The 23,945-nt window shown below is 46.0% G+C and overlaps 1 protein-coding gene across 1 annotated transcript; it reads right to left on the bottom strand.

Annotated features, from left to right (window-relative positions):
• Positions 1–435: 435 nt before the first annotated feature.
• On the bottom strand, positions 436–16,190 carry CACUL1 (CDK2 associated cullin domain 1). The gene is made up of 9 exons (XM_069979675.1): positions 15,960–16,190; positions 5,002–5,128; positions 4,819–4,921; positions 3,573–3,668; positions 3,317–3,419; positions 2,983–3,072; positions 2,400–2,538; positions 2,090–2,133; positions 436–985 (listed from the first exon to the last, which is right to left on the bottom strand). Exons 1-9 carry the CDS (start codon positions 16,111–16,113, stop codon positions 951–953), a joined length of 891 nt encoding a protein of 296 aa, XP_069835776.1. The 5' UTR covers positions 16,114–16,190; the 3' UTR covers positions 436–950.
• Between the last annotated feature and the right edge of the window lie 7,755 nt (positions 16,191–23,945).

Below are 23,945 nucleotides of genomic sequence, written 5' to 3'. Positions count from 1 at the left end.
TTCTGACATGTCAGAAGTTTGCATCGGTCGGGGTCCGGGAGCTAAGACCCCTGCCAATCACTAGGACGAAGGGCAGATCTGCTCTTCTCCTTCATCTCTGCTGTAACTGCTAAAAACGAGCAGAATTAAATTGGAAACCTATAAAACGTCCGGCTATTCCTTCTACTGGACGTTGCACAAGTTTAAAGCAGAGCGAGTCTGCCCCTTCGTTCTAGCAATCAGTGCGAGTGCTGAGACCCCCACCATGACATGTCAGAAGTTTTTTTTAAATGATAGTTACACTTTAAAAATGGTGTCAAATTTCACATAAAGTCCATCTGGCATTATGGGTCGAGGTGTAGCCTGTCCTCTGCTGTAGCTGCAGACACACAGGGACAGCTCCGAGGGCTGTCACGCGGCTTCCTCTGTTACTGCCGACAGATGACCGCTGCTCCACATGATGAATAAGTCAGTTTAATTTTGGTCCAAGGAAAGGAAAACAATGTTATAAATACTGAACCTGATCAATCGCAGCCAAAAACGCATGAGAACCGGGAAGAGGATCACATAAATTGCCAGGGCCCGAGCCACAAAAGATTGGGGGGAAGGATTCCGAGTCACAGGGAACACAGGAGAACAAAGGGGAGCAGCAGAGCAAGAACACACCACGGCTCGGGGGTCACGGTTCTCTCTTTTCCTTTTTTACAATTTTTATACAAATGAAAAAGCAGCTGAAGTGAGCCGGGGGATCGGGAGCAAGGAGCGCGGAGGTGGCGGCTCACAGTCTATCAGCCTTCTGTTAGCAGCAAGAGTTCAAGTCTTCTTTAAAACAAAAAAATATATATATATTCCTATGTATATACAGCCAGGAGAGCACGCAGCTTGTGAAAAGTCCACATGGCTCCACAGAAGCCTCAACACTCAGTCCACTAGATGGCGCCACTGCCAGAGCAGGAGGAGGAGAGGCCACCTTATCTGTAACTCTGAGAACTGCTGCACGAACCATCTAGAAAACACAAGGAGGCGACAGTGAGGAGACATAATCACTACTATATAGAGAAAGCACTCAAACACAATACAGAGAATGAAAGCTGCAACCCGATTGGCTCCAGAGGACGGCTCTACCAGTATCTACCTGCACTAGTTATAATAAGTCTCCACCAATCTGCACCTGCTGCCCCCCCCCCTCCTCTCCCAGTCTGCTCCTTTGCCTTTTTCTGTTACTCTCCCTCCCTATGCCTCCCCCCCTCTGCCCTCACTGCTTCTCCTATCTCCATTTCCCCTTAGGGTCCTATTCCACGGGCCGAGCAACAATGTAAATGAGCGGCGATCTGCTAGATCGGCGCTTGTTTACTGGGTCTATTCCACGGCCCCGATGATCGTGAAACAAGGGCTGCAGGGACATCATTACCGATGTCCTTGCAGCCCTTGCTTCATACATTACCTGTCCGGGCCACAGGTCTTCTTCCGATCCTGCGCGGCAGCATCGGCTTCGGAGCGGAGCTGTCTGAACTGACAGACCGCTCAGCCAATCACTGGCCGCAGCGTTTCCGGCCAGTGATTGGCCTGGACAGGTAATGTATGGTTCTGCGGAAATCGTCGGTCGCCACGCACCGCTATTCAACCGTAGTGATGCGCTGGTGGCGAACGACGATTTTAGGTCTGAACCTAAATAAACGATCAGCCGATGACACGCTGATCATTCTCTCTATTCCACGGAGCAAAAAATCGGACTAATCGGGACGATTATGACTCCTGTGGAATAGGGCCCTTACTCCTCCCTCCCTCCCTCTGCCCTCACCATTGCTCCTCCATTTTCCCTCATTTCTCCACCCTGCCCCTCCCCTGCTGCTCTCACTTCTCCTGCCCCATTCATCCTCACTCCCCCTCCCCCCATGTACCTTCACTCCTCCCCATTTACCCTCACTCCTCCACCCTCTCCCAGCTCTCATGCCATCACTGTGTGTCCCCACCCAGTGCCAGTGAATATTCTAGTGAATGGCGCTGCACTGTAATTCATTGCTCAGGAAATGGTGGGGAGGCACTAAAGAAACCCCTCTCAGTGTCAGGAGCAGCAGCCAGGATCCAGCTGAGCACATAGAATACTTACTGTATGACAACTCATCTCCCGCTCTTTTCCGCGACTGGTCACCTCTGAGGAGAGAGGAAACAATAGGTGGTGATGTTACAGTGAACACAGCAGCGCCCCCACAATTATCCTTATAGGAGGGGTCTCCTCAGTCAGTTCCCCCCAAATGTCTGCACCCATAACCCCTCATAGCATCCCCACCCCCTGCACTCCTATCATCATCATCTCGAAACTTTATTCACAACCAGGCTCCTTTGTGGCCACCAATCCCAGTCCACGTGACTGTCAGGGATCTGATGATGTCATCATTGTCGCTCATGTGCTCACTGACCTGTTGAATCCATTTTGCATGAGGTCTCGCTGAAGCTTCTGGTCCTGTGCGGCGTAGTCCTGCAGCTCCGACTCCATGGCCGGGGGCAGAATATTAGGGATGAACTTGGAGAAAAGCGCTGGAGCGAGCTGGACCCATTCTGAAAGAGATGGAGAGATAATAATGGAGATAACTAGACCGGCTGGCCAAGAGGAGGCCCGGGCCTCACCAGGCTGGCCAAGAGGAGGCCTGGGCCTCACCAGCCTTGCCAAGAGGAGGCCCGGGCCTCACCAGGCTGGCCAAGAGGAGGCCCGGGCCTCACCATCTATTGTGGAGTCCATGCAAAAATAAAAACTGTTGCTCAGACTACCCTTCACTTATCTCCTATTTTCTGTATAACATTAAAATAAGTACAAAATGAGTCACTAATATTCCTAATCCCGAGATTGTTGCAGCTGAGACAGAATTTATAATCACAACTTATGTGTATAAACTGCCTCCCCCCCAGCTGAGCTTCACCAACAACTAGGGGGCGCCTCACAGTCTGAGAATCACTGCCATACTGGACAGTGGTGGTACAGGGTATACAATGGCTTGTAGTTACCTGGCCTCAGCGTGTACAGCCCCTTCACAATGCTCGCCATGGTCGAGGGAGTGATCTGGAACGGTGTGGACTGTGCCTCCAATAACAGGGCTGGAAGAAAGGGGCAGAAGTTATTACCCCGGGGACAGGTATCCAGCAATGACCCCCTGAGGATAATGATGAAGAACCGACTGATTTCCAGTAACGGCCCACTGATCATGAGGAGGAGCAGGACTGTCTAGTCCAGTAATGACCCCTGATCATGAGGAGGAGCAGGACTGTCTAGTCCAGTAATGACCCCTGATGATGATGGGCAGGACTGTCCAGTCCAGTAACGGGCGCCCTTGTTACTTACGCATCAGGCTGTAGATGTGCTTCTCGGCGACGTGCTCGGTGAACAGCTGTATGAGGTCGTCCTTCAGGTCTCTGTTCAGTTTGGTTTCTATATAAAACTTGTTCTGGGAAAATCAGACAACAGAATGAGCACAGACATGGGCTGGGGCTGCATGGCCCCCAAACATCTCAGCAGGGCGAGCCCCCCCCCCCCCCCCATCATCTCACAGACACAGGACAATCATACACTACACCAGCATGCTACATATAGGACTTACCATATAGATGAACAGGGGGACTATGCTGTGCAGGGCCCCCATATACTGGCTCAGGGCAAGGTTAAACTTCTCTATATATTGCTCAGGAGATGTCACCTGCAACACAGGGAGGAAAGAGTTACTGTGGAGAATACAGCCTATCCATCACTAGAGATCAGCAGTGACATCACTGAGAATACAGCCTATCCATCACTAGAGATCAGCAGTGACATCACTGAGAATACAGCCTATCCATCACTAGGGATCAGCGGTGACATCACTGAGAATACAGCCTATTCATCACTAGAGATCAGCGGTGACATCACTGAGAATACAGCCTATCCATCACTAGAGATCAGCGGTGACATCACTGAGAATACAGCCTATCCATCCGTAGAGATCAGCGGTGACATCACTGAGCATACAGCCTATCCATCCGTAGAGATCAGCGGTGACATCACTGAGAATACAGCCTATCCATCCCTAGAGATCAGTGACATCGCTGAGAATACCGCCTATCCATCACTAGAGATCAGCAGTGACATCACTGAGAATACAGCCTATCCATCCGTAGAGATCAGCGGTGACATCACTGAGAATACAGCCTATCCATCACTAGAGATCAGCAGTGACATCACTGAGAATACAGCTTATCCATCCGTAGAGATCAGCGGTGACATCACTGAGAATACAGCCTATCCATCCCTACAGATCAGCGACATCACTGAGAATACAGCCTATCCATCACTAGAGATCAGCAGTGACATCACGGAGAATACAGCCTATCCATCACTAGAGATCAGTGACATCACTGAGAATACAGCCTATCCATCACTAGAGATCAGTGACATCACTGAGAATACAGCCTATCCATCACTAGAGATCAGCGGTGACATCACTGAGAATACAGCCTATCCATCACTAGAGATCAGTGACATCACTGAGAATACAGCCTATCCATCCCTAGAGATCAGTGACATCACTGAGAATACAGCCTATCCATCACTAGAGATCAGCAGTGACATCACTGAGAATACAGCCTATCCATCACTAGAGACCAGCAGTGACATCACTGAGAATACAGCCTATCCATCCCTAGAGATCAGTGACATCACTGAGAATACAGCCTATCCATCACTAGAGATCAGCAGTGACATCACTGAGAATACAGCCTATCCATCACTAGAGATCAGCAGTGACATCACTGAGAATACAGCCTATCCATCCGTAGAGATCAGCGGTGACAGCACTGACTGCTGGGACTTACCTGCAGCTCCAGGGACACCTTCTCCAGGTGACAGGTGATCTTGCACATGAGGTCGCTGTACATCTGCTCGGAGTGTTGCTGGCACACACACTTGTACACACAGCTGTAAGAGGATCAGACACAGATGAGGGGAGATGCTGCAGCAGGCGGAGGCTCCCGGGTCACCTGACCCTCACACGTTACCTGTAAATCTGCTCGTAGGAGATGGGGATATAGTCCCCCGGGCTCTGGGTCAGCAGCTGATCAATGGCGCTCTCCAGTTTTGGCCAATACGTATTCTTATAATCATCAACTGTGATGACGTTCATCACTGCAAGAGGAGAATATCGCTGTCAGAGGCAGCGGAGCAGGAATACAGCAGTACATGCACAACCAGACCTACTGCCATCAGCCCCCCCCGGACCTCAGAGCCCTGTGATGTGTCCCCCTGAGTATAGACCCCTGAGACCTGTGATGTGTCCCCCTGAGTATAGACCCCAGACCACTGATGTGGACCCCATAGACCCCCCCCCCCCTGGACCCCATATCCCTGTCTGCAGTGCGACCACCCCCCCCCCCCCCGGACCCCATATCCCTGTCTGCAGTGCGACCACCCCCCCCCCCCGGACCCCATATCCCTGTCTGCAGTGCGACCATCCCCCCCCCCCCCGGACCCCATAGCCCTGTCTGCAGTGCGGCCCCCCGGACCCCATAGCCCTGTCTGCAGTGCGGCCCCCCGGACCCCATAGCCCTGTCTGCAGTGCGGCCCCCCGGACCCCATAGCCCTGTCTGCAGTGCGGCCCCCCGGACCCCATAGCCCTGTCTGCAGTGCGGCCCCCCGGACCCCATAGCCATGTTTGCAGTGCGGCCCCCCGGACCCCATAGCCCTGTCTGCAGTGCGGCCCCCCCGGACCCCATAGCCCCGTCTGCAGTGCGGCCCCCCCGGACCCCATAGCCCCGTCTGCAGTGCGGCCCCTTCGGACCCCATAGCTCTCTCTGCAGTGCGGCCCCCCAGACCCCATAGCCCTGTCTGCAGTGCGGCCCCCCCAGACCCCATAGCCATGTCTGCAGTGCGGCCCCTTCGGACCCCATAGCCCCGTCTGCAGTGCGGCCCCTTCGGACCCCATAGCTCTCTCTGCAGTGCGGCCCCCCCCGGACCCCATAGCCCTGTCTGCAGTGCGGCCCCTTCGGACCCCATAGCTCTCTCTGCAGTGCGGCCCCCCCCGGACCCCATAGCCCTGTCTTCAGTGCGGCCCCTTCGGACCCCATAGCTCTGTTTGCAGTGTAGGGATGCACGATGCACCGAAAAATCGATACTACTATCGCTATTTCGGCCAAAAAAATTTCCTGGTATCGATACTTTATGTTAAGCTGCCTAATAACGCAGGTTAACATAAGGTATAGCGCAGAGAACACGGCTGGCGGCTAGCTGAGCGCCGGCCATGTTCTCTGAGTGCTGCCCCCTGCCCCCTGGGGTCACCTCCTTGACCCGGCCCCCTCCCTCCGTTCACTGCAGGGATAAGCTATAGCCGCACAGCCATCGCTTGTGCCGGCTATCTTTGTAGATGCCGCTGTCACACCTGACAGCGGCATCTGACCTCTCCTGATCCGTTCCAGAAGCAGGGGGGTCGGCTACTATGTGTAGCAGACCCTCCCTGCTAATGACCCTTAACCCACCGCAGTCCGTCCCACCTCAGCCTCTTCTCCTTCCTGGAAAGCAGCAGCCGGTGTGAGAAGCTACATTGAGGAACTGACCTGCCCGGAGAGTAACCCTTTCCTGTCTGTCCAGACCTGGCAGGCTTCATCAGCTCCCTACAGTGTGTACAGCCATCTGCTGTGGGAGTTATAGTCTGTACCCCCTGGTTGCTGTATGGGCGTTTTTTCCAGGTTAGGGGAAGGTTGTGCAATGTATTCTTAGGCTGAGACATAGAATTCATAGACAAGTTGTGGGGTGCCGCATTATTAGACTAGCTGTCATTGTCTTGCTGTGGGTTGTCATACAGTGAGGACTGTTCTGTCACTGTACACATTCGTTATATGATGGAAATCTCTTAGTGCTATTGAATTCTCGGGTCCTTCAGTTGTTTATTAGAACTATAGGACCCGAGTGACCAGAACTTTCTTATACTGTACTTTGTGTCCAGCCCTGATATCCGCTGGGGGAAACTCCTGTGTGCAGAAAGATCTATGTACATAACCAGTATAATGAGGCAATAGCAATGTTCATCTGACTTCTCATTGCATGTAAGTCCCTTGAAGTTTAAATAGAAAAATTATAAATGTACTAATATTCTCACTAATGGAAATTGACTCTGTTTCCTGCTGGGTATGTTGGCACATTGTCACCATAATGATGCCATGTGACTGTGGCACAACACTATATCCTTTATATAGCACCAACATATTTTTTTAGTACTGTACAGGGATTGATTATCACTCACAGCGATCCTCCTGGAGTTTACAATACTGTGTGTGAACATGCACCTAAACATGCGCACACATCCTGGCTGTAAATCTATCAGATGCAATTTAGGTGCATAGAAAGATGCTTTAATGGGCCGAACGCAGTCAGATAATGATTGGCTAATTTCCCATATGTGCACTTCACACATATGAGTCCAAGTCAAAACAACCTGAATATAGTCACTACCCCCAGCATAGCCTGATAGCTGAATTATTACTAGACTACAGCCCCCAGCATAGCCTGATAGCTGAATTATTACTAGACTACAGCCCCCAGCATAGCCTGATAGCTGAAATGTTACTAGACTACAGCCCCAGCATACCCTGATAGCTGAAATATTACTAGACTACAGCCCCAGCATAGCCTGATAGCTGAAATGTTACTAGACTACAGCCCCAGCATAGCCTGATAGCTGAATTATTACTAGACTACAGCCCCAGCATAGCCTGATAGCTGAATTATTACTAGACTACAGCCCCAGCATAGCCTGATAGCTGAATTATTACTAGACTACAGCCCCAGCATAGCCTGATAGCTGAATTATTACTAGACTACAGCCCCCAGCATAGCCTGATAGCTGAATTATTACTAGACTACAGCCCCAGCATAGCCTGATAGCTGAATTATTACTAGACTACAGCCCCAGCATAGCCTGATAGCTGAATTATTACTAGACTACAGCCCCAGCATAGCCTGATAGCTGAATTATTACTAGACTACAGCCCCAGCATAGCCTGATAGCTGAAATATTACTAGACTACAGCCCCCAGCATAGCCTGATAGCTGAAATATTACTAGACTACAGCCCCCAGCATAGCCTGATAGCTGAAATATTACTAGACTACAGCCCCCAGCATACCGATAGCTGAAATATTACTAGACTACAGCCCCCAGCATAGCCTGATAGCTGAAATGTTACTAGACTACAGCCCCAGCATAGCCTGATAGCTGAAATATTACTAGACTACAGCCCCCAGCATAGCCTGATAGCTGAAATATTACTACACTACAGCCCCCAGCATAGCCTGATAGCTGAAATATTACTAGACTACAGCCCCAGCATAGCCTGATAGCTGAAATATTACTACACTACAGCCCCAGCATAGCCTGATAGCTGAAATATTACTAGACTACAGCCCCAGCATAGCCTGATAGCTGAAATATTACTAGACTACAGCCCCAGCATAGCCTGATAGCTGAAATGTTACTAGACTACAGCCCCCAGCATAGCCTGATAGCTGAAATATTACTAGACTACAGCCCCAGCATAGCCTGATAGCAGAAATGTTACTACACTACAGCCCCAGCATAGCCTGATAGCTGAAATATTACTAGACTACAGCCCCCAGCATAGCCTGATAGCTGAAATATTACTAGACTACAGCCCCAGCATAGCCTGATAGTTGAAGTGTTATTGCCCAAACTATAAAATTATCACATTCCTGGTCTCGCACATTAAACAATGTAATCACTAAAAAAAACCAAGTACCAATTTGCTGATTTTTGATCACCTCACATGCCCCCAAAAAAATTCATTAAAAAGTGATCAAAAGGGTCACATATATACAAACGTGATACCAAATAAAACTGCAGTAAAAAATTAAATAAAAAAATAAACCGGTGTCACCGTAATAGTGCAGACCTGAAGACCTTAACAGCGTCAAAAGAGTTGGAGGGTGGGGTTATTATATTCGCTGTCTAGGGGGCATTATATCGAAATAAAAAATCTAGTATTGGTATTGAAGTCAAAATTCTGGTATCGTGACATCACTACTGCAGTGCGGCCCCCCCCCCCCCCCCCGGACCCCATAGCCCTGTCTGCAGTGCGGCCCCCCCCGGACCCCATAGCCCTGTCTGCAGTGCGGCCCCTTCGGACCCCATAGCCCTGTCTGCAGTGCGGCCCTTTCGGACCCCATAGCCCTGTCTGCAGTGCGGCCCCCCCCCGGACCCCATAGCCATGTCTGCAGTGCGGCCCCCCGGACCCCATAGCCCTGTCTGCAGTGCGACCCCCCCGAACCCCATAGCCCTGTCTGCAGTGCGGCCCCCCCGGACCCCATAGCCCTGTCTACAGTGCGGCCCCCCGGACCCCATAGCCCTGTCTGCAGTGCGGCCCCCCCGGACCCCATAGCCCTGTCTACAGTGCGGCCCCCCGGACCCCATAGCCCTGTCTGCAGTGCGGCCCCCCGGACCCCATAGCCCTGTCTGCAGTGCGGCCCCCCGGACCCCATAGCCCTGTTTGCAGTGCGGCCCCCCCCGGACCCCATAGCCCTGTCTGCAGTGCGGCCCCCTGGACCCCATAGCCCTGTCTGCAGTGCGGCCCCCCGGACCCCATAGCCATGTTTGCAGTGCGGCCCCCCCCGGACCCCATAGCCCTGTCTGCAGTGCGGCCCCCCTGGACCCCATAGCCCTGTCTGCAGTGCGGCTACTTCGGACCCCATAGCCCTGTCTGCAGTGTGGCCCCCCCGGACCCCATAGCCCTGTCTGCAGTGCGGCCCCCCCGGACCCCATAGCCATGTTTGCAGTGCGGCCCCCCTGGACCCCATAGCCCTGTCTGCAGTGCGGCTACTTCGGACCCCATAGCCCTGTCTGCAGTGTGGCCCCCCGGACCCCATAGCCCTGTCTGCAGTGCGGCCCCCCCCCGGACCCCATAGCCCTGTCTGCAGTGCGGCCCCCCCCGGACCCCATAGCCCTGTCTGCAGTGCGGCCCCCAGGGCATTATCCGCTGCCATGAATAGGGGGACGTGGTGTGTACAATGGTTGGGTAGGTGGTCAGGATACAAGGTCTCCAGCATAACAGAACTAGAGATGAGCGACCCTCGAGCATTCGGCATAGCGGGGGCGGCTGAACTTCATCAGCAGCCCCCGCTATGCCGAATGCTCGGGTTCGGATAGACTCCAGCATGCTCCAGGTTCGCTCATCTCCCCCGCCCCCTTGTCTCCTCCACAGGTAAGTGACGCCCACATGATGGAGAACGTCACCCATCACACCAGGTACCTTCTCCAGTCCTGATACCATTGTGGACTCTATTGGGGGAGCACAGGGGTCACATGACCGGTCTGTGGGGGCCATACACAGCGAGCTGCCATGTCCTGTCTCATCTGACTCCTTTCTATCATAGCCAGCAGGAAGGTTTTCAGCAGTTTGCTTTACGGCAGCTCTTCTGTGGGAGCGGAGCAGACAGGCTGCACCCCCCACACATAGTTCTCCTTCCTACTGATCACTGTATACCGGGACCCCACAAGATCTGCAGATTATCTCACCCCAGTGTCTACACTACACATCCTACATACAGACATACATACATACACTACACATCCTACATACATACATACACTACACATCCTACATACATACATACATACATACACTACACATCCTACATACATACATACATACACTACACATCCTACATACATACATACACTACACATCCTACATACATACATACATACACTACACATCCTACATACATACATACATACACTACACATCCTACATACATACAGACATACACTACACATCCTACATACATACAGACATACACTACACATCCTACATACATACAGACATACACTACACATCCTACATACATACAGACATACACTACACATCCTACATACATACAGACATACACTACACATCCTACATACATACAGACATACACTACACATCCTACATACAGACATACATACACTACACATCCTACATACAGACATACATACACTACACATCCTACATACAGACATACATACACTACACATCCTACATACAGACATACATACACTACACATCCTACATAAAGACATACATACACTACACATCCTACATACACTACACATCCTACATACAGACATACGTACACTACACATCCTACATACAGACATACATACACTACACATCCTACATACAGACATACACTACACATCCTACATACAGACAGACATACATACACTACACATCCTACATACAGACATACATACACTACACATCCTACATACAGACATACATACACTACACATCCTACATACACTACACATCCTACATACAGACATACGTACACTACACATCCTACATACATACATACGTACACTACACATCCTACATACATACATACACTACACATCCTACATACAGACATACATACACTACACATCCTACATACAGACATACATACACTACACATCCTACATACAGACATACATACACTACACATCCTACATACATACATACATACACTACACATCCTACATACAGACATACATACACTACACATCCTACATACATACATACGTACACTACACATCCTACATACATACATACACTACACATCCTACATACAGACATACATACACTACACATCCTACATACACTACACATCCTACATACACTACACATCCTACATACAGACATACATACACTACACATCCTACATACATACACTACACATCCTACATACAGACATACATACACTACACATCCTACATACACTACACATCCTACATACAGACATACATACACTACACATCCTACATACAGACATACATACACTACACATCCTACATACAGACATACATACACTACACATCCTACATACAGACATACATACACTACACATCCTACATACAGACAGACATACACTACACATCCTACATACAGACAGACACTACACATCCTACATACAGACAGACATACACTACACATCCTACATACAGACAGACATACACTACACATCCTACATACATACACTACACATCCTACATACAGACATACATACAGACATACATACACTACACATCCTACATACAGACATACACTACACATCCTACATACATACACTACACATCCTACATACATACATACACTACACATCCTACATACATACATACACTACACATCCTACAGACATACAGACATACAGACATACACTACACATCCTACATACATACATACATAACACATCCTACATACAGACAGACATACATACACTACACATCCTACATACATACAGACAGACATACATACACTACACATCCTACATACATACATACACTACACATCCTACAGACATACAGACATACACTACACATCCTACATACATACATACATAACACATCCTACATACAGACATACACTACACATCCTACATACATACACTACACATCCTACATACATACACTACACATCCTACATACATACACTACACATCCTACATACATACAGACATACACTACACATCCTACATACATACAGGCATACACTACACATCCTACATACAGACATACATAAAGACATACATACATTACACATCATACATACAGTCATACACTACACATCCTACATACAGACATACATACACTACACATCCTACATACAGTCATACATACACTACACATCCTACATACAGACAGACATACATACACTACACATCCTACATACATACAGACAGACATACATACACTACACATCCTACATACATACAGACATACACTACACATCCTACATACATACATACATACACTACACATCCTACATACAGACATACATACACTACACATCCTACATACATACATACATACACTACACATCCTACATACATACATACACTACACATCCTACATACAGACATACATACACTACACATCCTACATACACTACACATCCTACATACATACATACATACACTACACATCCTACATACATACATACACTACACATCCTACATACAGACATACATACACTACACATCCTACATACAGACATACATACACTACACATCCTACATACAGACATACATACACTACACATCCTACATACATACAGACATACATACACTACACATCCTACATACATACAGACATACATACACTACACATCCTACATACATACAGACATACATACACTACACATCCTACATACAGACATACATACACTACACATCCTACATACACTACACATCCTACATACATACATACATACACTACACATCCTACATACATACATACATACACTACACATCCTACATACATACATACACTACACATCCTACATACAGACATACATACACTACACATCCTACATACAGACATACATACACTACACATCCTACATACACTACACATCCTACATACAGACATACATACACTACACATCCTACATACAGACATACATACACTACACATCCTACATACACTACACATCCTACATACAGACATACATACACTACACATCCTACATACATACATACATACACTACACATCCTACATACAGACATACATACACTACACATCCTACATACACTACACATCCTACATACAGACATACATACACTACACATCCTACATACAGACATACATACACTACACATCCTACATACAGACATACATACACTACACATCCTACATACAGACATACATACACTACACATCCTACATACAGACATACATACACTACACATCCTACATACAGACATACATACACTACACATCCTACATACACTACACATCCTACATACAGACATACGTACACTACACATCCTACATACAGACATACATACACTACACATCCTACATACACTACACATCCTACATACAGACATACATACACTACACATCCTACATACATACATACACTACACATCCTACATACAGACATACATACACTACACATCCTACATACAGACATACATACACTACACATCCTACATACAGACATACATACACTACACATCCTACATACAGACATACATACACTACACATCCTACATACAGACATACATACACTACACATCCTACATACATCCTACATACACTACACATCCTACATACAGACATACATACACTACACATCCTACATACATACATACATACACTACACATCCTACATACAGACATACATACACTACACATCCTACATACAGACAGACATACACTACACATCCTACATACAGACAGACATACACTACACATCCTACATACATACATACACTACACATCCTACATACATACACTACACATCCTACATACACTACACATCCTACATACAGACATACATACACTACACATCCTACATACATACATACATACACTACACATCCTACATACAGACATACATACACTACACATCCTACATACAGACATACATACACTACACATCCTACATACACTACACATCCTACATACAGACATACATACACTACACTACACATCCTACATACAGACATACATACACTACACATCCTACATACAGACATACATACACTACACATCCTACATACAGACATACATACACTACACATCCTACATACATACATACATACACTACACATCCTACATACAGACATACATACACTACACATCCTACATACAGACATACATACACTACACATCCTACATACAGACAGACATACACTACACATCCTACATACAGACAGACATACACTACACATCCTACATACAGACAGACATACACTACACATCCTACATACATACACTACACATCCTACATACAGACATACATACACTACACATCCTACATACATACACTACACATCCTACATACATACATACACTACACATCCTACATACATACATACACATCCTACAGACATACAGACATACACTACACATCCTACATACAGACATACATACACTACACATCCTACATACATACATACACTACACATCCTACAGACATACATACATAACACATCCTACATACAGACATACACTACACATCCTACATACATACATACACTACACATCCTACATACAGACATACATACACTACACATCCTACATACAGACATACATACACTACACATCCTACATACAGACATACATACACTACACATCCTACATACACTACACATCCTACATACAGACATACATACACTACACATCCTACATACATACATACACTACACATCCTACATACATACAGACATACATACACTACACATCCTACATACAGACATACATACACTACACATCCTACATACATACATACACTACACATCCTACAGACATACATACATAACACATCCTACATACAGACATACACTACACATCCTACATACATACATACACTACACATCCTACATACATACAGACATACATACACTACACATCCTACATACACTACACATCCTACATACACTACACATCCTACATACACTACACATCCTACATACACTACACATCCTACATACAGACAGACATACACTACACATCCTACAGACAGACAGACATACACTACACATCCTACATACAGACAGACATACACTACACATCCTACATACAGACATACATACACTACACATCCTACATACACTACACATCCTACATACATACACTACACATCCTACATACAGACATACATACACTACACATCCTACATACAGACATACATACACTACACATCCTACATACACTACACATCCTACATACAGACATACATACACTACACATCCTACATACATACATACATACACTACACATCCTACATACATACATACACTACACATCCTACATACAGACATACATACACTACACATCCTACATACACTACACATCCTACATACAGACATACATACATACACTACACATCCTACATACATACAGTCATTCAGTATACGCACATCATACATTCATTATACAAATACACACACACACGGTACCGGACAGGGCGCTGACACTCACGGAACTTGGAGGCGCTGGAGCTGATCCCGGGGAGGCCTCCTCCTCCTCCGCTGCTCCTAGGGGTCCCTTCCCGTCCTTTCCTGCAGAGCTCCGGGGCCGGGGAACAGTCGGGCCGCAGTTGCCAGTGGTTGTGGTTGGGGTCCTCCTCCTCCATGTATCCGGCTCCCTCCGACCATCCTCGGCCCGGTAACGTACACTTCCGGTCCGGCCGCACTGCATTCCGGGACCTGTAGTCTTCCGCTTCAGCTGATTTCCTCTGGCCAATCAGCGCTCGCTCTGCCGGAAGTCCGCCTGACAGAAGAGCGATCCTGTGGGAAACGGCGGCCTCTCACAAGTGTTATCAGTAATGTGGTAGTGTAAGTGGTTTCATCACCTGTACTGTCACCAGTATTACCAGTACCATCACTAGTATTACCAGTACCATCACTAGTATCCTCACCTGTACTGTCACCAGTATTACCAGTACCATCACCAGTATTACCAGTACTATAACTAGTATCATCACCTGTACTGTCACCAGTATTACCAGTACCATCACTAGTATTACCAGTACCATCACTAGTATCATCACCTGTACTGTCACTAGTATTACCAGTACTATGACTAGTATCATCACCTGTACTGTCACTGGTATTACCAGTACCATCACTAGTATCATCACCTGTACTGTCACCAGTATTACCAGTACCATCACTAGTATTACCAGTACCATCACTAGTATCATCACCTGTACTGTCACTAGTATTACCAGTACTATCACTAGTATCAGGGGTATCATCACCTGTACTGTCACCAGTATTACCAGTACCATCACTAGTATCATCACCTGTACTGTCACCAGTATTACCAGTACCATCACCAGTATTACCAGAACAAATAACTAGTATCATCACCAGTACCGTCACTAGTATCAGGGGTATCATCACCTGTACTGTCACCAGTATTACCAGAACAATCACTAGTATCATCACCTGTACTGTCACCAGTATTACCAGTACCATCACTAGTATCATCACCTGTACTGTCACCAGTATTACCAGTACTATCACTAGTATCAGGGGTATCATCACCTGTACTGTCACCAGTATTACCAGTACCATCACTAGTATCATCACCTGTACTGTCACCAGTATTACCAGTACCATCACCAGTATTACCAGTACTATAACTAGTATCATCACCTGTACTGTCACCAGTATTACCAGTACCATCACCAGTATTACCAGAACAAATAACTAGTATCATCACCAGTACCGTCACTAGTATCAGGGGTATCATCACCTGTACTGTCACCAGTATTACCAGAACAATCACTAGTATCATCACCTGTACTGTCACCAGTATTACCAGTACCATCACTAGTATCATCACCTGTACTGTCACCAGTATTACCAGAACAAACACTAGTATAATCACCTGTACTGTCACCAGTATTACCAGTACTATCACTAGTATCAGGGGTATCATCACCTGTACTGTCACCAGTATTACCAGTACCATCACTAGTATCATCACCTGTACTGTCACCAGTATTACCAGAACAATCACTAGTATAATCACCTGTACTGTCACCAGTATTACCAGTACTATCACTAGTATCAGGGGTATCATCACCTGTACTGTCACTAGTATTACCAGTACCATCACTAGTATCCTCACCTGTACTGTCACCAGTATTACCAGTACCATCACCAGTATTACCAGTACTATAACTAGTATCATCACCTGTACTGTCACCAGTATTACCAGTACCATCACTAGTATTACCAGTACCATCACTAGTATCATCACCTGTACTGTCACTAGTATTACCAGTACTATCACTAGTATCAGGGGTATCATCACCTGTACTGTCACCAGTATTACCAGTACCATCACTAGTATCATCACCTGTACTGTCACCAGTATTACCAGTACCATCACCAGTATTACCAGAACAAATAACTAGTATCATCACCAGTACCGTCACTAGTATCAGGGGTATCATCACCTGTACTGTCACCAGTATTACCAGAACAATCACTAGTATCATCACCTGTACTGTCACCAGTATTACCAGTACCATCACTAGTATCATCACCTGTACTGTCACCAGTATTACCAGTACTATCACTAGTATCAGGGGTATCATCACCTGTACTGTCACCAGTATTACCAGTACCATCACTAGTATCATCACCTGTACTGTCACCAGTATTACCAGTACCATCACCAGTATTACCAGTACTATAACTAGTATCATCACCTGTACTGTCACCAGTATTACCAGTACCATCACCAGTATTACCAGAACAAATAACTAGTATCATCACCAGTACCGTCACTAGTATCAGGGGTATCATCACCTGTACTGTCACCAGTATTACCAGAACAATCACTAGTATCATCACCTGTACTGTCACCAGTATTACCAGTACCATCACTAGTATCATCACCTGTACTGTCACCAGTATTACCAGAACAAACACTAGTATAATCACCTGTACTGTCACCAGTATTACCAGTACTATCACTAGTATCAGGGGTATCATCACCTGTACTGTCACCAGTATTACCAGTACCATCACTAGTATCATCACCTGTACTGTCACCAGTATTACCAGAACAATCACTAGTATAATCACCTGTACTGTCACCAGTATTACCAGTACTATCACTAGTATCAGGGGTATCATCACCTGTACTGTCACTAGTATTACCAGTACCATCACTAGTATCATCACCTGTACTGTCACTGGTATTACCAGAACAATCACTAGTATCATCACCTGTACTGTCACCAGTATTACCAGTACTATTACTAGTATCATCACCTGTACTGTCACCAGTATTACCAGTACCATCACTAGTATCATCACCTGTACTGTCACCAGTATTACCAGTACCATCACTAGTATTACCAGTACTATAACTAGTATCATCACCTGTACTGTCACCAGTATTACCAGTACCATCACTAGTATCATCACCTGTACTGTCACCAGTATTACCAGTACCATCACTAGTATCATCACCTGTACTGTCACCAGTATTACCAGTACCATCACTAGTATCATCACCTGTACTGTCACTGGTATTACCAGTACTATAACTAGTATCATCACCTGTACTGTCACCAGTATTACCAGTACCATCACTAGTATCATCACCTGTACTGTCACCAGTATTACCAGTACTATCACTAGTATCATCACCTGTACTATCACCAGTATTACCAGTACTATCACTAGTATCAGGGGTATCATCACCTGTACTGTCACCAGTATTACCAGTACCATCACTAGTATCATCACCTGTACTGTCACCAGTATTACCAGTACCATCACTAGTATCATCACCTGTACTGTCACCAGTATTACCAGTACCATCACTAGTATCATCACCTGTACTGTCACTGGTATTACCAGAACAATCACTAGTATCATCACCTGTACTGTCACCAGTATTACCAGTACTATTACTAGTATCATCACCTGTACTGTCACTAGTATTACCAGTACTATAACTAGTATCAGGGATATCATCACCTGTACTGTCACTAGTATTACCAGTACCATCACTAGTATTACCAGTACCATCACTAGTATCATCACCTGTACTGTCACTAGTATTACCAGTACTATGACTAGTATCATCACCTGTACTGTCACCAGTATTACCAGTACCATCACTAGTATCAGGGGTATCATCACCTGTACTGTCACCAGTATTACCAGTACCATCACCTGTACTGTCACTAGTATTACCAGAACAATCACTAGTGTCATCACCTGTACTGTCACTAGTATTACCAGAACAATCACTAGTGTCATCACCTGTACTGTCACTAGTATTACCAGTACTATGACTAGTATCATCACCTGTACTGTCACCAGTATTACCAGTACCATCACTAGTATCAGGGGTATCATCACCGGAGGATTAGAGGGGTAATTCTATGATGATGGAAAGGCAGGAGGATGAAGGGGGTGGTAGCATGATGATGGAGGGGCAGGAGGATGATGAAGGGGCAGGGGCATAGCTAGGGGTTCAGTCTAGGGGGGTGAGTGGGCCCCCAACCGATTAAGTTACCCATAAGGAACCTCAGCAGAAGACACTGCTTTCCAAATAATAAAGGAAATATTCTACTACATTACTTATAGAGAACAGGGATTGAGAGCAGTGTAAAAGGCTTTCTACTTTTCACATTTACGGCCATGTAAAATTTAAAGGGGTTATACAAGATAAGAGAACCATAGCTGCTTTGTTGGGTGACCTCCATCATACTGAGTATTAGATGCTGGGAAAGCTGGGTGACCCCATTATACTGAGTACAAGATGCTGGAAATGACCAACATCATAAGGGGTGTAGTAGTGGAGGTATAGTGGATGAGGGGTGTAGTAGTGGAGGTATAGTAGATGAGGGGTGTAGTAGTGAGGTATAGTGGATGAGAGGTGTAGTAGTGGAGGTATAGTGGATGAGAGGTGTAGTAGTGGAGGTATAGTGGATGAGGGGTGTAGTAGTGGAGGTATAGTGGATGAGGGGTGTAGTAGTGAGGTATAGTGGATAAGGGGTGTAGTAATAGTATAGGTAGATATGAGGGGTTTAGTAGTGGAGGTATAGTGGATGAGGGGTGTAGTAGTGGAGGTATAGTGGATGAGGGGTGTAGTAGTGGAGGTATAGTGGATGAGGGGTGTAGTATTGGAGGTATAGTGGATAAGGGGTGTAGTAGTGGAGGTATCAGGGGTATCACTAGTATCAGGGGTATCATCACCTGTACTGTCACTAGTATTACCAGTACCATCACTAGTATCATCACCTGTACTGTCACCAGTATTACCAGTACCATCACTAGTATTACCAGTACTATAACTAGTATCATCACCTGTACTGTCACCAGTATTACCAGTACCATCACTAGTATCAATCATCACCTGTACTGTCACCAGTATTACCAGTACCATCACTAGTATCATCACCTGTACTGTCACTGGTATTACCAGTACTATAACTAGTATCATCACCTGTACTGTCACCAGTATTACCAGTACCATCACTAGTATCATCACCTGTACTGTCACCAGTATTACCAGTACTATCACTAGTATCATCACCTGTACTGTCACCAGTATTACCAGTACCATCACTAGTATCATCACCTGTACTGTCACTGGTATTACCAGTACTATAACTAGTATCATCACCTGTACTGTCACCAGTATTACCAGAACAATCACTAGTATAATCACCTGTACTGTCACCAGTATTACCAGTACTATCACTAGTATCAGGGGTATCATCACCTGTACTGTCACTAGTATTACCAGTACCATCACTAGTATCATCACCTGTACTGTCACTGGTATTACCAGAACAATCACTAGTATCATCACCTGTACTGTCACCAGTATTACCAGTACTATTACTAGTATCATCACCTGTACTGTCACTAGTATTACCAGTACTATAACTAGTATCAGGGGTATCATCACCTGTACTGTCACTAGTATTACCAGTACCATCACTAGTATTACCAGTACCATCACTAGTATCATCACCTGTACTGTCACTAGTATTACCAGTACTATGACTAGTATCATCACCTGTACTGTCACCAGTATTACCAGTACCATCACTAGTATCAGGGGTATCATCACCTGTACTGTCACCAGTATTACCAGTACCATCACCTGTACTGTCACTAGTATTACCAGAACAATCACTAGTGTCATCACCTGTACTGTCACTAGTATTACCAGAACAATCACTAGTGTCATCACCTGTACTGTCACTAGTATTACCAGTACTATGACTAGTATCATCACCTGTACTGTCACTAGTATTACCAGAACAATCACTAGTGTCATCACCTGTACTGTCACTAGTATTACCAGTACTATGACTAGTATCATCACCTGTACTGTCACTAGTATTACCAGTACCATCACTAGTATCATCACCTGTACTGTCACTAGTATTACCAGTACTATGACTAGTATCATCACCTGTACTGTCACCAGTATTACCAGTACCATCACTAGTATCAGGGGTATCATCACCGGAGGATTAGAGGGGTAATTCTATGATGATGGAAAGGCAGGAGGATGAAGGGGGTGGTAGCATGATGATGGAGGGGCAGGAGGATGATGAAGGGGCAGGGGCATAGCTAGGGGTTCAGTCTAGGGGGGTGAGTGGGCCCCCAACCGATTAAGTTACCCATAAGGAACCTCAGCAGAAGACACTGCTTTCCAAATAATAAAGGAAATATTCTACTACATTACTTATAGAGAACAGGGATTGAGAGCAGTGTAAAAGGCTTTCTACTTTTCACATTTACGGCCATGTAAAATTTAAAGGGGTTATACAAGATAAGAGAACCATAGCTGCTTTGTTGGGTGACCTCCATCATACTGAGTATTAGATGCTGGGAAAGCTGGGTGACCCCATTATACTGAGTACAAGATGCTGGAAATGACCAACATCATAAGGGGTGTAGTAGTGGAGGTATAGTGGATGAGGGGTGTAGTAGTGGAGGTATAGTAGATGAGGGGTGTAGTAGTGAGGTATAGTGGATGAGAGGTGTAGTAGTGGAGGTATAGTGGATGAGGGGTGTAGTAGTGGAGGTATAGTGGATGAGGGGTGTAGTAGTGAGGTATAGTGGATAAGGGGTGTAGTAATAGTATAGGTAGATATGAGGGGTTTAGTAGTGGAGGTATAGTGGATGAGGGGTGTAGTAGTGGAGGTATAGTGGATGAGGGGTGTAGTAGTGGAGGTATAGTGGATGAGGGGTGTAGTATTGGAGGTATAGTGGATAAGGGGTGTAGTAGTGGAGGTATAGTGGATGAGAGGTGTAGTAGTGAGGTATAGTGGATGAGAGGTGTAGTAGTAGTACAGGTAGATATGAGGGGTTTAGTAGTGGAGGTATAGTGGATGAGAGGTGTAGTAGTGAGGTATAGTGGATGAGGGGTGTAGTAGTGGAGGTATAGTGGATAAGGGGTGTAGTAGTGGGGGTATAGTGGATTAGGGGTGTAGTAGTTGAGGTATAGTGGATAAGGGGTGTAGTAGTAGTACAGGTAGATATGAGGGGTTTAGTAGTGGAGGTATAGTGGATGAGAGGTGTAGTAGTGAGGTATAGTGGATGAGGGGTGTAGTATTGGAGGTATAGTGGATAAGGGGTGTAGTAGTGGAGGTATAGTGGATAAGGGGTGTAGTAGTGGAGGTATAGTGGATGAGAGGTGTAGTAGTGAGGTATAGTGGATGAGGGGTGTAGTAGTGGAGGTATAGTGGATAAAGGGTGTAGTAGTGGAGGTATAGTGGATGAGGGGTGTAGTAGTGAGGTATAGTGGATGAGAGGTGTAGTAGTGAGGTATAGTGGATGAGGGGTGTAGTATTGGAGGTATAGTGGATGAGGGGTGTAGTAGTGGAGGTATAGTGGATAAGGGGTGTAGTAGTGGAGGTATAGTGGATGAGGGGTGTAGTAGTGGAGGTATAGTGGATGAGGGGTGTAGTAGTGAGGTATAGTGGATGAGAGGTGTAGTAGTGATGTATAGTGGATGAGGGGTGTAGTATTGGAGGTATAGTGGATGAGGGGTGTAGTAGTGGGGGTATAGTGGATTAGGGGTGTAGTAGTGGAGGTATAGTGGATAAGAGGTGTAGTAGTAGTACAGGTAGATATGAGGGGTTTAGTAGTGGAGGTATAGTGGATGAGAGGTGTAGTAGTGAGGTATAGTGGATGAGGGGTGTAGTAGTGGAGGTATAGTGGATAAGGGGTGTAGTAGTGGAGGTATAGTGGATGAGGGGTGTAGTAGTGGAGGTATAGTGGATGAGGGGTGTAGTAGTGGAGGTATAGTGGATGAGGGGTGTAGTAGTGAGGTATAGTGGATAAGGGGTGTAGTAATAGTATAGGTAGATATGAGGGGTTTAGTAGTGGAGGGGACAGGGCACACACCTTCCAGTCAGCTCTACTGTGTGTCGGCTCTTCTGTGGTGCTGGGCTTTCCTCCCCCT

This window comes from Dendropsophus ebraccatus, chromosome 8, assembly GCF_027789765.1.
Source record: "Dendropsophus ebraccatus isolate aDenEbr1 chromosome 8, aDenEbr1.pat, whole genome shotgun sequence".
In the NCBI taxonomy this organism is placed as follows: Eukaryota; Metazoa; Chordata; class Amphibia; order Anura; family Hylidae; genus Dendropsophus; species Dendropsophus ebraccatus.
This window is presented reverse-complemented; position numbering and strand designations above follow the sequence as displayed.